The sequence below is a fragment of the Carcharhinus amblyrhynchos genome, unplaced genomic scaffold, assembly GCF_965287045.1.
Source record: "Carcharhinus amblyrhynchos unplaced genomic scaffold, sCarAmb.v2.hapA scaffold_41, whole genome shotgun sequence".
Classification (NCBI taxonomy): Eukaryota; Metazoa; Chordata; class Chondrichthyes; order Carcharhiniformes; family Carcharhinidae; genus Carcharhinus; species Carcharhinus amblyrhynchos.
In genome coordinates, this window is record NW_027649782.1 from 4,192,490 (window position 1) to 4,208,877 (window position 16,388).

At 44.2% G+C, this 16,388-nt stretch overlaps 1 protein-coding gene across 7 annotated transcripts in view; it reads right to left on the bottom strand.

The window, feature by feature from the left end:
• Positions 1–16,388, bottom strand: part of hspg2 (heparan sulfate proteoglycan 2) — a 536,580-nt gene that overhangs the window by 306,067 nt on the left and 214,125 nt on the right. For all 7 annotated transcript variants that reach the window (XM_080181499.1, XM_080181505.1, XM_080181501.1 and 4 more), the window contains 4 exons: positions 14,086–14,246; positions 5,895–6,023; positions 2,285–2,527; positions 80–199 (listed from right to left, as the gene is read on the bottom strand). In XM_080181499.1, coding sequence (XP_080037625.1) covers positions 80–199; positions 2,285–2,527; positions 5,895–6,023; positions 14,086–14,246 — 653 coding nt within the window. The remainder of the gene's footprint in view (positions 1–79; positions 200–2,284; positions 2,528–5,894; positions 6,024–14,085; positions 14,247–16,388) is intronic.

Here is a 16,388-nt window from a genome sequence, read left to right on the forward strand (position 1 = left end):
TCAGCTGACAAAGCGCAGCAAACATGCAACCTGTTTCCGGGGCAGGGACTTTGCTGAAGGACACTTTCTGCTGACTTACGGCAGAATTCTTCATCAGAGTTGTCTCCGCAATCGTTGTCACCATCACAATTCCACAGCTTCAGGGCACAGCGGCCATTCTTGCACTTGAACTCGTTGGGCTCACATGGTGACGGTGTTCCTGGGGCACAAGAAAGGGAGTGAGGAAAACCTGTGTTTATATCTTAAACTCCAAAGCAATGCCTGAGCTGTGCGTTACAAAATTTCCCAATGCAATACAGTGCGATCTACCGCTGGATGCCCCATGGCTTTGTCTACAGAGGTTTACTTCCCCGAGTGATGCTGTATGTAGGTTTGGGGATCTGCCACTTAAGACTTAGGGAGAAAGGATGTGTGCAATGAAAGTGCAACTGTTTTGTCCAGTATGATGCCATCCAAATAAAGAGTGTGTGACCTACACAACAGATTCAAGACTATATTATGTAGATTTATGGAAATAAACATGGGGAATAGTTTTCTCCCCTCAGCTAATTGCTGGCTAAATGTAGCTTTGTGACGTGGTGAGATACTGAGTCGAAGTGTATGGTGCAAGGGATGATATATTAATCACAGAATCCCTACAGTGCAGAAAGAGGCCCGTCGAGTCTGCACCGAACACAATCCCACCCAGGCCCTACCCCCACATCCCTACATACTTACCCACTAATCCCTCTAACCTATGCATCTCAGGACCCTAAGGGCAATTATAACATGGCCAACCAATCTAACCCGCACATCTTCGGACTGTGGGAGGAAACCGAAGCACCCGGAGGAAACCCACACAGACACGAGGAGAATGTGCAAACTCCACACAGGCAGTGACCTGAGCCGGGAGTCGAACCCAGGTCCCTGGCGCTGTGAGGCAGCAGTGCTAACCGCTGTGCTACCCTGCCGTCCCCAATACGGATAGATATTGGCTAACCGACAGGAAAAGGATAAATGGGTCATTTTCAGATTGGCAAACTGTGAGGTGCCTCAACTAAGACCACCAAGAGCAGATTAACTGGCCACTCAGCTCATGGGGCTTGTTAGGTCTGAATGTGGAAAGACCCTAATGGCTATCGGAAATGGCAACACTTGACAAGTTGCTCACATACCCTAAGGAAGGGAACGCTGCCATATAAATGCAAATTTTTTTAGCACTGAAGGGAAACAGAATATCTTGGTTCTGCCCCAGTGATTTTTTAAAAAAATATAAATTCTTCAAACTGTTTTCAAAAGGTCTCGGTGGAAGGCTTCCTTCATTCCTCCAACTCTCCAAGCATTAAGTCTTTCACCTTTCAGCTCAGCCAACTTCTTATCTCAGATCTCAAGCTCCCAGGTGTCGATTCCAAACCTACAAGAGGTTGGATGCCCGGCTGATCTCCAGCTATTTTTAATTTTTAAAATCAGCCTTCAGTGCTCTTTTGTGGTTAAACAAGAAGTAACTAGTTCGGAACTTCAACTGAGAGGACATCATACAGATTGGGCCCGGGGAGGGAGTTAAGGGAGGGGGGGAGGAGGGAGGCGGGGAGGGAGTTGAGGGGGGGGAGGGAGGAGGGAGGGAGGGAGGGAGGGAGTTGGGGGGGGCATGGCAAGTGGGAGGCGGAGAATGGTGCTTGAAGATGTGTAGCTATGACAAGGAAGTTCAATTAGTTCACCAGTATCTTGTTAAACAACAACAACAACAACAACTGGATGGAATGTGTAAGTTTTAAAGGGTGATTTAAGTGGGAGAGCAAAGCAGAGAAGGTTAGGCTCAGCGGACAATAGTGGAATAGTTAAAATAGTGGAAGCGCGGACAGCAATTTATGACAAGTCCCAAAGACAGCAGTAGTCAGAACATCACACAACTGAACCCATAATCCTGGATAGTAATAACATTATAACGTTCAACCATTACAATATAGCTTGACCCAGGCCTTCCCCGATGTGTGTGCTTGTTCACTAATTCAATGACAGCAATACTCCCACACTTCCCAGCAGGGGTCAGAGGTGACCAGTTGGAAATAGGGATCATAGTCAACTACCTGCTTTTTATGTGGGAAACACCTGAACAATACTCCACCGCTGCTTATTTTCCAGGACACCCCACCAGTTAATAACTGTGGCAGCCAGAAGCAATGCGCTGTTCCCTTCTGATTTGAAATTCAGTGACACAAAAAAAAAATCATTCAATCGCAGCAAAGGTCCTTCACGCTCCCCCCAAACAAATCAGCGCTCAAGAAATTCTACTTCAGGCACTTACCACAGTCCAGCTCATCGCTTCCGTCAATGCAATCTCTTTCTCCGTCACACAGGTAGTCTCTGGGAATACACTGCCCGTTCTGGCACACCGCCTTGTCTATTGGGCAGGGTCTTAGAACATCAATAATGGGACGAGTGGCTACTGTAGGAGCCAGAGGTGGTGGTGTTTGATACGCTGGTTTAGGTGTGATAACAGCAGCTGTCGTAGGAGCTGCTGGCGTGGTGATTACTCTGGCTAGGTCCACTGTGGGTTTTCAAAAAGCAAAAGGCAGATGTGAGAACCAAGTCTTGGTAAAGCCTGCAGTGAGTCCATCCTAGCTAAAACTTTCCTGACAAGACTGAGACATTCGCTTCCAGAGTCACTCTCTGACTATTCAACTCGACTCGCAACTTGGGATCACAGGTATTGTGCGTCAATAATTTCACACGTTCGCTCAAAGTGGCACAAAATAGGTGACGTCAAATCTCCCAAACATCTCTCACACTTCCTCTTGATTGGACATTTGTTGGACAGACTGTGTCGAAGGCTGATTCATTATCGCCCACTCAGCTAGCGTCCACTATGAATTTAATTACCAGCAATGGTGAAAGAGGGCGTGGGGAGCCCAAGGTCAGAAAACTGCCACAGCTTTCCCTTCACTTCAAAGGAAATACTGAGGAGGAACTGTTGGGATGGGTGGGGGAAGGCCAGGTGGTGACAGTTCAAATTGTAAATACGTATTGTAAAAGCAGTGAAAAAGTAAAATTCTGAAAATAAAACAGAGAAGTTTGTGGCCACAGGACACACATCCAATTCCCTTAGCAACGAGCTGTTCAGAGGTTTTAGGAGCAGATGTTGTTGAAAGGTTGATGTTGATGAGTTGGGGTGTTGTAATAATTCTCGCTGCTCCTCTCATCTATTACCACAGAGTCGAGCAGAAAGCACCCACTGAGATGGGACGGTGTCTCCATAACAATGTGGCTAACTGATACAGCCATAAAGTAAGGAGGAGGCCCTTCAGCCCGTCTAATATACATCAGCAAAGCTACACTAAATTTACATTAAACGCACTTTCCAGCGCTTGACCCATAGACCTGAACGTTTTGACATTTCAAATGCTCATCCAAGTGCTTTTTAAAGGTTGTGATGTTTCCCGACTTCATTACCCTCCCAGGCAGTGCATTCCAGACTCAAAATACATCCTCGAATCCTCTCTAAACTTCCTGCCCCTCACTTTAAAGTTATGCCCCCTCATTACTGACCGTTCAACGAAGGCAAACAGCTGCTTCCTATCCATTAACTCTTTACGTAACCCTCATGAACTTCTGTATCTCGAACAAGGCCTCCCTCAGCCTTCTCCGCTCTAAAGGAAACAGCCCCAGTTTATCCAGCCTCTATCCATCGCTCAAATGCTCCATCCTGGGCAACACCTTGGTGAATCTCCTCTGTGCCCATCTCCATGCTATAGTAAAGTGACCAGAAGTGCACAAAGTATTCCAGCTGTGGCCTATCCAAAATTTTGTACAGCTCCAACATAATCTCCTACTCTTGTAACCTATGTCACGACTGATAAAGGCAAGTGTCCCGCATGCCTTCCTTGACTATCCTATTAATCTGCCCCGTCACCTTCAGGGATCTGTGGACAACCACCCAAAGTTCCTTCTGTTCCTCTGAGCTTCCCCATGTCTTGTCATTCATGGAGTTACTTCCTTGTCACCCTGCCAATCTTCATGTCTTCCGCAAACTTATCAGCCCCCTCACACTCTCATCTATGTCATTTATATACATCATGGACAATAAGGGACCTAGCATTGATCCCTGTAGAATGTCACTGGACATTGGCCTCCAGTCACACAAACGGCCTTCTTTCACCACCCTTTGTCCCCTACCACTAAGCCAGTTTTGCATCCAATGTACCAAGTTACCCTGGGTCCCATGTGCTCTTACCACCTTCTTCAGTTTCCCCTGTGGTACCTTGTCAAAGGCTCTGTCGAAATCCATGTAAACTACATCAACTACACTACCCTCATCCAGACACCCAGTCACCTCCTGGAAAAATTCAATCTAATTTGTTAGGCATGACATCCATCCATGGTAATTATCCCTGATCAAACCTCGCCCTTCCAAATGGAGATGAATGAGCATGGGGTTCTGGGACCTAATGGTGATTTCCCTGGTGGACCCAGATCTTATGCAGTGGGGTTCCTATTGCAACAAAGGAACATATTATTTGTGGCAGAGCCTTGAAGCCTTCTCATGGATGCCTAGTTAAAATCCCCTGCAGTACTTCACAATTCCCTTATCTACAAAGGAAGGTAACGCATTTAACAAGTCAGATGTGATGTCAGAAACTTTCTATTTAATTGTTCACTTTGTTCATTACTGTTGGGAGTAATGGCTTGCACTCCATTCTATTAAACGTTTTTGTTTTTTGTTGTTGTTACGAATAGACTTCCATTAACGCTGCAATGAAGTTACTGTGAAAATCCCCTAATCACCACACTCCAACACCTGTTTGGGTGCACTAAGGAAACAAACCAGAACACCCGGAAGAAACCCACACAGAATGGGACTCTGCACAGACAGTGATCCAAGCCGGGAATTGAACCCAGGTCCCTGGTGCTGTGAGGCAGCAGTGCTAACCACTGTGCCGCTCCCTATTCCTCCTTCCATCTTGACACAGCTTGGATGGGCAGAGGGTTGTTTCTTATCCATCATCATTACGTTAATATGTTTGAAAGTCACTGTTTAGCATTCTCCCCAGCTTTCTACCACTCCATAGAACTGTAGAAAATTACAGCTCAGAAACAGGCCTTTTGGCCCTTCTTTTTTGCCTAGTCCCACTGACCTGCACCTGGACCATATCCCTCCACACCCCTCTCATCCATGAACCCATCCAAGTTTTTCTTAAATGTTAAAAGTGACCCCGCATTTATCCGGCAGCTCATTCCACACTCCCACCACTCTCTGTGTGAAGAAGCCCCCCTAATATTCCCTTTAAACTTTTCTCCTTTCACCCTTAACCCATGCCCTCTGGTTTTTTTTCTCCCCTAGCCTCAGTGGAAAAAGCCTGCTTGCATTCACTCTATCTATACCCATCACAATCTTATACACCTCTATCAAATCTCCCCTCGTTCTCCAGGGAATAAAGTCCCAACCTATTCAATCTCTCTCTGTAACTCAGCTTCTCAAGTCCCGGCAACATCCTCGTGAATCTTCTCTGAACTCTTTCAACCTTATTTACATCCTTCCTGTAACTAGGTAACCAAAACTGTACACAATACCCTAAATTCGGCCTCACCAATGCCTTATATAACATTACCATAACACTCCAACATTTATACTCGAAACTCCGATTTATAAAGGCCAATGTACCAAAAGCACTCTTTACGACTCTATCCACCTGTGACGTCACTTTTCTATTTCCAATGTGAGTGCAAGCCTGATTCCAGGATAAAGGCCTTTGGAGGCCCTGATCAGAATTACCAAAAGGGAGATAGGCTACAAGACACACAGCTGGAGATGGCTCTTGTGGGCAAAGATTGAAACCGCCACAGCAATCCTCCAGAGAAAGAAGCAGCCGTGCACTGAATTCCAAATTCTCTCACGTCAGGATTTACAGAGCTCTTACCACAGTCATCTTCATCGGACATGTCGCTGCAATCAGCCCTCGAGTCGCAGCGATAATCGAGGGGGACACACTCGCCAGAACCACAGGCAAACTCATTCGCGTGACACTCGCGAGGCGGCGGTATCGTTTCTAAGGACAAAGGCAGAAAGAGGCTCGTTAAAACCACGTGCAGCACTTATCATCATAGCACACCCGTCAACAAACATCCAGCGTCTTGTCAGTTTGGATCAGCACCTAGCAATTTTACCGCAATCAGAAGGTTAATTTAGGGAAACGCATTCTTTCAGCGAGGTTCAAGTGCAGTACTGAACAAGTGTTAAATTATTGAAAGCATTGCTTTCTGGACAGGGTGTCAAAGTGAAGCCCCATCTGCACAACTGTGTAGGTGTGAAAGAACCCAGGGCTCCATTCCAGGGATAAGAGTGAGTTCCCCTGATGTGCAAGTCAGCCTCCAACAAACCCAACATTGCCAGCAACCTTCCCAATATGTCAAAGAATTGATTCACTGCGAGAAATCATTTATTTGCTGATCTTGGAATGTTGGAGAGTGAAAATCAACTGTTGTGTTTAGCTTTGAATTTATTTTGGCAACGGTTGGAGATTGTTTGAGGCATCACAAGGATAATCAAAGGCACGGGATTAATGCAAATTCTTCCTTCAACAGCCAGTTTAACACCATACTGCAATGATATGACACTGACTCGAATACAAAAACAGGGATGGACTGCTGAGGCTTTATAAGGATCTGGTCAGAACACATCTGGAATAATTAGGAGCAATTTTGGGCATCAAATATAAGGGAGGATGTGCTGGCCTTGGAGAAGGTCCAGAGGAGGTTCACGAGAATGCTTCAGGGAATGAAAGGCTTGATGTATGAGGACTCTAGGTCTGCACTCAATGGAGTTTAGAAGGATGAGGGGGGGGATCTCATTGAAACTTACAGAATACTGAGAGGCCTGGATAGAATGGACACAGGGAAGATGTTTCCATTTGTCAGAGAGACTAGGATCCGAGGGCACAGCCTCAGAGTAACGGGGTGAACCCTTTAGAACCGAGATGAGAAAGAATTTCTTCAGCCGGAGGGTGGTGAATCTGCACAGAGAAGGCTCTTGTGGAGGCTGAATCATTGAGTGTCTTGTTGTGAAGTTAGTGTCTGTAAAGTTATAAAAACTTGTAAAATGCTAAACGTTGTCAAATTGCCTTGCCTGTTTAAAACAAAAGGGTAGTTTTTTTTTGAAGAGACGCAGGGTACTGTACATAGATAACATAGTGTAAAACATTGTATTGCAAGGCCAGGCAATAATTGTTGCCAAGACAACAGGTTGTTTTTGAATTTTAACCAATCAATTTGAAATAGGCATTACAGCTGCAGCCTATAAAATTTGAATTTGATTTTCTGATAACCTGTAAACCAATCCTATTATGCTAATTTTGTATGTCATCAGGGATATAAAACCAGCTCCCAGCTCCAAACTGCCAGTAGGCCGCCTACCAGCACCTGCCGAGTAACAGCTTAGTTCAGTTCTCAGAGAGAAAGAGAGAGAGATACACAGACAGCAACTGTCTGCCAGTCTAACTGACACATTGATGTCCTAAAAGGAAGCCTCATCTCAATCGTAAAAGTACCAAAAGAAGACAGCGAAGACAGAAGTCAGCAAAGAAGATAGAAGAGTCCTGAAGACTACAAACCTGATTGCATTTTGAGTGTGACCAAAAATTCTATTTCTTTTGTTAATATGTAGGAACTATAATTATCTAAACAACATTCCATTAGAAGTGTTTTATTCAGTTTATTAATAGTTTAGTTAACCAGAAGAATAACGTGTTACTTGTTATTTTTCTGAGAAAGTCTCAGACAGTTATTTTGATTTGACCACTAAAAGCTATTGAAGTGCAGATTCTCACACACTCTTTAACAGATTGTGAAGGGAGGTACTTCCCTATGGGTGGTTGAGTGTTAGTTCTCAGAGAGAGGATCAACCTCCCCTATGTAACAGTATTTAAGAAAGAGATAGATAGGTTCTTGATTGGTAAGGGAATCAAAGGTTACGGAGAAAAGACAGGAGCATGGGGTTGAGAAACTTATCAGCCATAGTTAAATGGCAGAGCAAACTGATGGGCTGAATGGCCTAATTCTGGTCTATCTCAGCTCAAAGGGATTAGTTAGGCAATTTGCTGTACTTCACTTTTGTATTACAGAGAATTTACAGGAAAAAAAGGGCCCCTTGGCCAATTCAGACACTGGCAGGGTTGAAAATCGCTAATTGGGTGGTGTTGGATAAGCTGCCCTCATTTAAAGTTGAGGAGGCAACATGTCGGGGTGAGATGCATCGAAGATACTGAGGGAAGTGAGAACGGAAATTGCAAAGGCATTGGCCATAATTTTTCAGTCTTCCTCAGACTCAGGAATGATGCCTGAAAGGCTGCAGAAATGCAAACACTCACTTTTTAGACGAGGCAGCGAGGGAGTTGATGAGGGCAATACAGATGTATGCGGGACTTCCAAAAGGCATTTGATACAGTGCCGCAAAACTGACTTATTAACAAAGTTGTAACAGAAAAGTAGTGACAGGGATAAGAAATTGTAGGAGTGAAAGGAAACAGGAAGTAGTAGTTGATGAGTGTTTTTCAGCCTGGCTGAAGGTGTGTAGTGGTATTCCCTTGGGAATCACTGTTGGGACCCCAGCTTTTTCTAATATGCATTAATGATCTAGGCCTTCGTGTACAGGGCACAATTTCGAAATCTGGATATGATGCAAAACTTGGAAGCATTGTGAACTATGAGGAGAATATTGTGGAACTTCAAACAGGTATAGACAAGTTAGTGGACAGGGCAGACAGGTGGCAAATGAAATTAATTGTGATCCATAAAGGAATAACATAATAATAAAGGGTACAATTTTAAAGGAGGTGCAAGGGGAGAAGGACCTGGATATATGTGTATTGAAAATGACTGGACAAGTTAAGAGAGCAGTTAATAAAGGATGAGTTATCCTAGGCTTTATTAGCAGGGGCATAGAATACAAGAGCACAGAGCTGGTGCTGAACCCGTATAGACACTAGTGTGACCACAGCCAGAGCACTGCTTTCAGTTCTGGGTGCCAGACATTAACAGAGGTGTACAGGCATCGGAGAAAGTGCACGGAAGATTCATACAAATGGTTCCAAAATAGAGGGAGGTTAGATATGTGCGGAGACCAGAGAAGCTGTGTTTGTTTAAAGTGAAGAATTAATGGGGGCATTCAGAACTTTGAAGGGTTTGATAGGATGGTTAGGAAGAAACTGTTTCAACTGGCAGCTGTGTCAGAAACCCAAGGACATAGATTTAAAATAGGTGACAAAGTATCAGGGAAAGATGAGGTGAATAAACTTAATTCTGAGTTGTGATGATTTAGAATGCACTGCCTAGAATGGTGCTGGGAATGGATTCCATGGCAACTTTCCAAAGGGAATCAGAAATGCATTATTTCATGGGATGTGGAAATAGTTGAAGGTTAGCATGTGTTGTTTATCCCTAGTTGCCCTTGAACTGAGTGACTACTGGCAGCAGTCATGATGTAGAGACGCCAGTGTTGGACTGTCCACAGCAGGATCAGTAACCAGAGGACGCAGCTTTAAGATAATTAGCTAAAGAACCAGAGGATGAGATAAGGCTCAGTCTGTTTTGATGCAGAGGGTTAAAATGCTCGCCTACAATGGCGGTGGACAGAGATTCAGTGGTAAACTTCAAAAGGAACCGAATAAATATTTATGGGGGATAGGGCGAGGGAAGGGCTTGTGTAAGATACTGTCAGAGAGTTGGTGCAGACACAGTTGTCTAAATGGCCTCCTCCTGCACTGTAGAGATTCTACTTGTAAAGGAAATACTTCTTGGGCTCTTGGGATAGAGGAGTACAACATGACTAGCTCCAATGCTCTGAAAGAGTTGGCACAGCAAGGATGGACTAAATGGCTTCCTTGTATGCTATAAGATTCTACAATATCACTGGATCCAGACACTGATTTGTGGCTTCAATGCCTCTTGCAACAGTGTGTTTCTATCAGTCAGACCATCGTGAGATGCAAACTTAATGTACGTATCACAATGTAAAAGTCTGAGATAGTTCAAAACGTTGCACGAACTCATAGGGTAAGTCACCGTGTCCAGATTCAGAAAAAATTAAATTTTGCCAGTAGGAAGTTCAGAGTAGGAAATTAAAAATCCGCTCCATTTGCTAAAGGTTAAGGACCACAGCTGCTCAGCAGAAAACCATTCAATCCCAGAGCAGCAATTAACAGCAATAGAACATTTTATACAGAAGATGTAACAGTCATGAGTACAGTCCCGCTATTTTATTACAGAGAGCTTGCAGTCAGCCAGTCCGTGGATGTTGATTTTTTTTTAATATTTCCATCTAAGCTGACAAAGGGGAGCAGTGAATGAAACAAGAGTTGGAGAACAAGGTGGGGCTCAAAGAGTACTGGGCTTGGCCCACCCAGGTGAGAAAATCAAACTAAACCTAGCAGAATAGTGTATAGTTTATAAAATGTTGAGAGGTATAGATAGGGTGGATTCTTGGAGGCTATTTCCCAGGGCTGAAATGGTCGCTACGAGAGGACACAGGTTTAAGGTGCTGGGGAGCAGGTACAGAGGAGATGTCAGGGGTAAGTTTTTCACTCAGAGGGTGGTGAGTGAGTGGAATCGGCTGCCGTCAGTGGTGGTAGAGGCAAACTCGCTGGGGTCTTTTAAAAGACTTCTGGATGAGTACATGGGATTTAATGGGATTGGGAGTTACAGATAGTTCTATGGCCTGGTAGGTATGGATATGATCGGCGCAACTTGTGGGCCGAAGGGCCTGTTCGTGCTGCAGTGTTCTATGTTAATAGTGGATATGATGTGCTAATGTCCTGTCAATTAAATTGTTATGGTTAAGAGAAACATGTGGTAGGTATTAATTGTCTCTGAGCACATATAAATAGGAGATACATAGAAATCCTACAGTGCAGAAAGAGGCCATTTGGCCCATCAAGTCTGCACCAACCACAATCCCACCCATTCCCTACTCCCATATCCCTACAGATTTACCCACTAATCCCTCTAACCTACACATCTCAGAACACTAGTGGGCAATTTTAGCATGGCCAATCAAACTAACCCGCACATCTTTGGACTGTGGGAGGAAACCGGAGCACCCAGAGGAAACCCACACAGACACGAGGAGAATGTGCAAACTCCACACAGACAGTGACCCGAGCCGGGAATCGAACCCAGGACCCTGTAGCTGTGAAGCAGCAGTGCTAACCACTGTTCTACCGTGCCGCCTGGGACACTAGGCTGAATGGGAGGGTTACTGCAAAACTGAAGAAGGCATTAAACTCTCTCAGTAAAGAAAAGCTCTGCATCTAAAGAAAAACTCTACATTCTGCACTCTCTCCTTTCCTTCCTTATGTATGGCATGCTTTGTCTATATAGTGCGCAAGAAACAATGCTTTTCACTTTATACTAATACGTGACAATAATAAATCAAATCTTAGTTTCATTCATAAGAATCATAGAGCAGAAAAGGCCCTTCAGCCCATCAAGTCTGTACCGACAATAACTACTATTAAAGTCACACTAATCCCATTTTGCAACACTTGTCCCATATCCTTGAACGTTAAGATATTTAAAGTTGTCTTCACCACCCTGCTTGGATCCTACTGATATTATGTTTACCAACTTGATAGATAGCACAACATTTTCCTGCTCCATCATTTCATGTCAACAACATTAATTTTTAGCTGTCGCATTTCCGAAATTACAACTGTGACTACACTTCAGAAAGTGCTGTAAGGTACTTTGGAACGCTGGAAGGATGCGAGTTGGGAGAAAGTCAGATCTGATATTAGAACCCAGTGTAGCTCTCGCCCTGATAGATGGACCTGGGCCAAAGCATAATAAACCCAGGGATGTAATTTGCTCATCCTCATTGTTGGTTTAGTCACTAAAGCCTGAAGCTCAGAACACAATTTCTCAGAAGTAGCTTAATTAACCAATGAGGCAAACAAGGGAGTCACATTGTTGCAGTGTTAGGTACCTTTCCCAGAGGATTGCACATTTGGAGCAGAATGGTGACAATGTATGTTCCTGTGCCAGGATTATTAGTAAATAACCCTGTCACTGAGAGGTTTAAAGGACACTGCTTCCTTTAGGGCGAGCACCTCTCATTTTGCTAAACACAAATAGTAGCAGCTGTTTAAAACAGAACGGTGGAAAATCCCAGTAATGAGAGTCCAGGAAAATAAGCTTCCCCACTGTCTGCAATATTCGGAAGCTGCGCATTATGCCAGTGGGGGACACACAGCATTTTACAGTGTGAAGAAAGGCACTAGCTTCATTCCTACAATGATGGAGGAGGAGGAGGTCAAAATCTACAGGATTTACTCAGTCTGGCATAGTACTGCTGAAAGAGCTGAGGGTATCACAGTTACGTGGTTTATAAGATTACGCCTGGGGACAGTGTCTTTAGGGTAAAATGAAGGGTGGTCATGGGACCTCCAAGTTTGTCTGACAGCAGGTCATGGCTTTTAAAGATTAAAAGGAGGTCTTGTTTACTTTTAAAAGGACAGAATCTGCAAGGTATTCACACTTGCAAACAGCGGAAAGCAGCTGGGAGGATAATGAATACACTGTGGGTCTCCAAGCCCCAGTGAAGTGTTAAAAATGTCAGATTGTTAAAGGGTATACTTAGAACTGCCCATCTGATACCAGGGCAGCGTAGGGTTGCTGTCTTAATAATAGCTAATCAGCATTTCTACTTGATTACAAGGCCTATTTCGTTCTCATTGCCACAGGGGAGCACTGCAGAAGGAGCCGTTGCTAAGGTGGATTACAGGGTTTCCTCAAAGAGCGCTGAGTATCATGGACAGGATCTAGCAGAGGGAGAGTAGCTACAGGCAGCATGCATGGCTCACCAGGTAAACTGGGGGCAGCGGAAGCTTGAAAGAAAGATAGGAAAGACAAAATTCCTGAGAGGTTAAAACAAGGCTGGAAAATTGCCAAGCTTTAGCTGTAAGGAAAACCCAGAATATGAAAATCAGTTCTGGATTCAAAGTTTCCAGGCTGGAAAAAAAAATTACAAGTATACCCTCGGAGCCAAAGAGACATTTTGGTCGAGTCTGGGAGAATCAAATGTCTATTTATGTTTACCTCTGTGTTTTCGTTTAGTGGTTGTGCTAAAATTTATGTTTAAAGTTTTGAATTTTATTTATTACTGTCACAATTAGGCTCACATTAACACTGCAATGAAGTTACTGTGAAAAGCCCCTCGTCGCCACACTCAGAATTCAGCATGCCGGGTGCACCTAACCAACACGGTGGCACGGTAGCACAGTGGGTTAGCACTGCTGTTTCACAGCTCCAGGGACCTGGGTTCAATTCCCAGCTTGAGTCACTGTCTGTGTGGAGTTTGCACATTCTCCTCGTGTCTGCGTGGGTTTCCTCCAGGTGCTCTGGTTTCCTCCCACAGTCCAAAGATGTGCGGGTTAGGTTGATTGGCCATGCTAAAATTGCCCCTTAGTGTTGCAGGTTAGAGGGATTAGCGGGTAAAATATATAGGGATATGGGGGTAGGGCCTGGGTGGGATTATGGTCAGTGCAGGCTCGATGGGCCGAATGGCCTCTTTCTGCACTGTAGGATTCTATGATTCTAAACACGTCTTTCAAACTGGGGGAAGAAACCGGAGCACCAGGAGGAAACCCATGCAGACACGGGGAGAACGTGCAGACTCCGCATAGATAGTGACCCAAGCCGGGAATCAAACCCTGTCTCTGGTGCTGTGAGGCAGCAGTGCTAACCACTGTGCTGCCATGCCAACCTAGTTTAAATTATAAGATCCCTACAAAAGTAGTATTTAGTCAATTGTACTTGCAGGCTGTTCATTATAGCATGTCTTAAAATACAAAATCCTGTTGTGTCATCCATTCAGTTTTTAACTGGAAGTGCAAATGTCTTTAAAATTTCAGTTTTTGAAGAGATAATAACAAGTGCTATATTCTGGAATGATTATATTCAGGTTCGGGTCCATCTATCTGGGTGAGTACGGCACTCAGTTCTAATATCATTTTTCTCCATATTAATTGAATACCCAGATTTGAAGTTCAATGTCCAGTGCATCTTTTTTTGACCTGCCACATTAACATGCAGATTCATCCAGAAGGGAATGACAAGTACCTTCTCCTAGATGCCGAAATTTGAAACCTTCAACTGAGGTTTCGTAAGGGCCGATGGATCCACTCCTGACAACCGAGTAAACCACGTCTCGTATCTCCTCATCGTTGCTGTTTCCGTCAGATCCCACGTCCAGCTCCACAATCACATCTTGGTCCTCTTGCCTGTAAAGTTGAACAAAAAGAATGATATGCCACGCAATGCAGCCTAGACTGAACACTTTGGTCCTTGGCCACCCAATGAGGTAGGACAAGGCAGGACTAGACAAACCAAAGGTAAATTGACAAATGTGCAACCAATCAATCTAAATTAAATAATTTGTTAGCGATCTTATTGCTTGTTAGCGCAGTGGAGTCTGAATCATTAAGTGGTTTCAAGAGGGAGATAGATATATTTCTGATTTTAAGAATGGGTTAAAGGGATATGGGGAAGAGATAAGGAGATGGATTTGAAACCAGCTGTGATTTGATTGAATGGCGGAGCAGACTGGGAGGGCTGAATTCCTATTTCTGTTCCTACTTCCTATGTTCATCCTTTCTCTTCAATGCCTTTAATCTAAGAAACTCTTAACCAACTAGATCCAAAGTGCAATCCTGCTGGTTAACAAAGACCCTTCAGTAAGAGTGTGCGCCTGATAATGCATCCTCACATTATCCAGCATGTTGATACAAATATTAATTTATTCATCATCAGAAATGTAGAACTGCAGGAGTAGGTCACTCATCTCTCAACCCTGTTCCTCTATCTGCAGAGATCACAACCGAATTAACTGTGTCCACCTGCCTCAGCTCCAAAATCCTTAATGCCTTTGTCTAGCAAAAATCAGGTTTACAAAGAACAAAAAGAACAACACAGCACGGGAAACAGGCCCTTCGGCCCAACAAGCCCGCGCCGCCATTTCAACATTGTGAGTCCCCTCTCCGCCCATGACATTAAGTTAACACTTCTTTTTTAAATGGGAGAGAATTCCAAACGTGATGGCACAACAGCCAGGGAATATCGGTTTAAAGTTTTGAGCAAGAGATGCAGCAGGAATATGAGGACAATTTGTTTTGCACACAGCAAGTTGCGATGACCTGGGACTCTCTGTCTCCACTTCCAGTACGCAGTTGGCAATGAAAAGTCTCAATGGATACTTGAGGGAAATAAATTTGTACATCTATAAGGACAGAGCGGGAAAATAGGTGGTTGGATTGCTCCAAGGGGCTAGCATGGACCTGATGGGACAATTGGCATTTTTTTTTGTGCAAAATGACTCCCTGAAGAAAGAACAGTACAGCACAGGAACAGGCCCTTTGACTCACCAAGCCTGCGCTGATCACACTGTCGTATTTAGACCAACCACCTGTATCCCTCTACATCCCGCCTGTTCATGCGTCTCTCCAGATAAGCATTCAATGTCACTAATGTGTCTGCCTCAACCACCTCACTTGGCAGTGCATTCCAAGCCCCCGTCACCCTCTGTGTAAAAACTACTCCCGCACATCTCTACTGAACCTCCACCCCCCGCCCACTTATTTTGAACTTGTGCCCCCTTGTAATTATCACTGCTGCCCTGGGGAAAAAGTTTCCGACTATTCATCCCATCTATACCCCTCATAATTTTATAAACCCCTATCAGGTCACCCCTCAGCCTATGTCTTTCCAGAGAGAACAATCACAGTTTATTCAATCTCTCCTCATAGCTAATACCTCCAGGCAACATCCTCGTAAACCTTCTCTGTACTCCCTCCAAATCCTTCTGGTAGTGTGGCGACCAGAATTGGACACAATGTGCCAAATGTGGCCTAACCAGCATTTTGAATCACTGTAACATGAAATGAAGAAGTGTTTCCCAAACAGTTCCCTGAACGATCTGGTTGTGATCTTTACAGTTGTGCCCCCTTGCTTAGTCTCCCTCCATCAGCAGAAGATGTGTTTATCCCCCATCTACCCAGTCAAATCATTTCCAAGCTGACAAAACCTCAATGAGATTACTAATTAATCCTCTGCTTTCCAGTTCATGTGCGTTCTCTTTCCATCTAACATCCTAGGTAACATTTTGTTGACTCCATGCTGCACTACTTCCAAGCTCAATAAATATATCCCCAGGTGTGGTGCACAGGTGTATTACACACTACTCCAGATGTGTTCCAACCAGGGCTTTCAAAGGCTTTGGCAAAATTTCCTCTTTATATCCTCACCTTTCATTCAGCACCGCTCATTGCTGTCAAAGCTTCAGTGAATGAATCCGGTACATTGAACAGGAAATTAAAGATTTGTTGCTATCACAAAAGCCAGTGCCTTAGACCTTTACATACTAAACA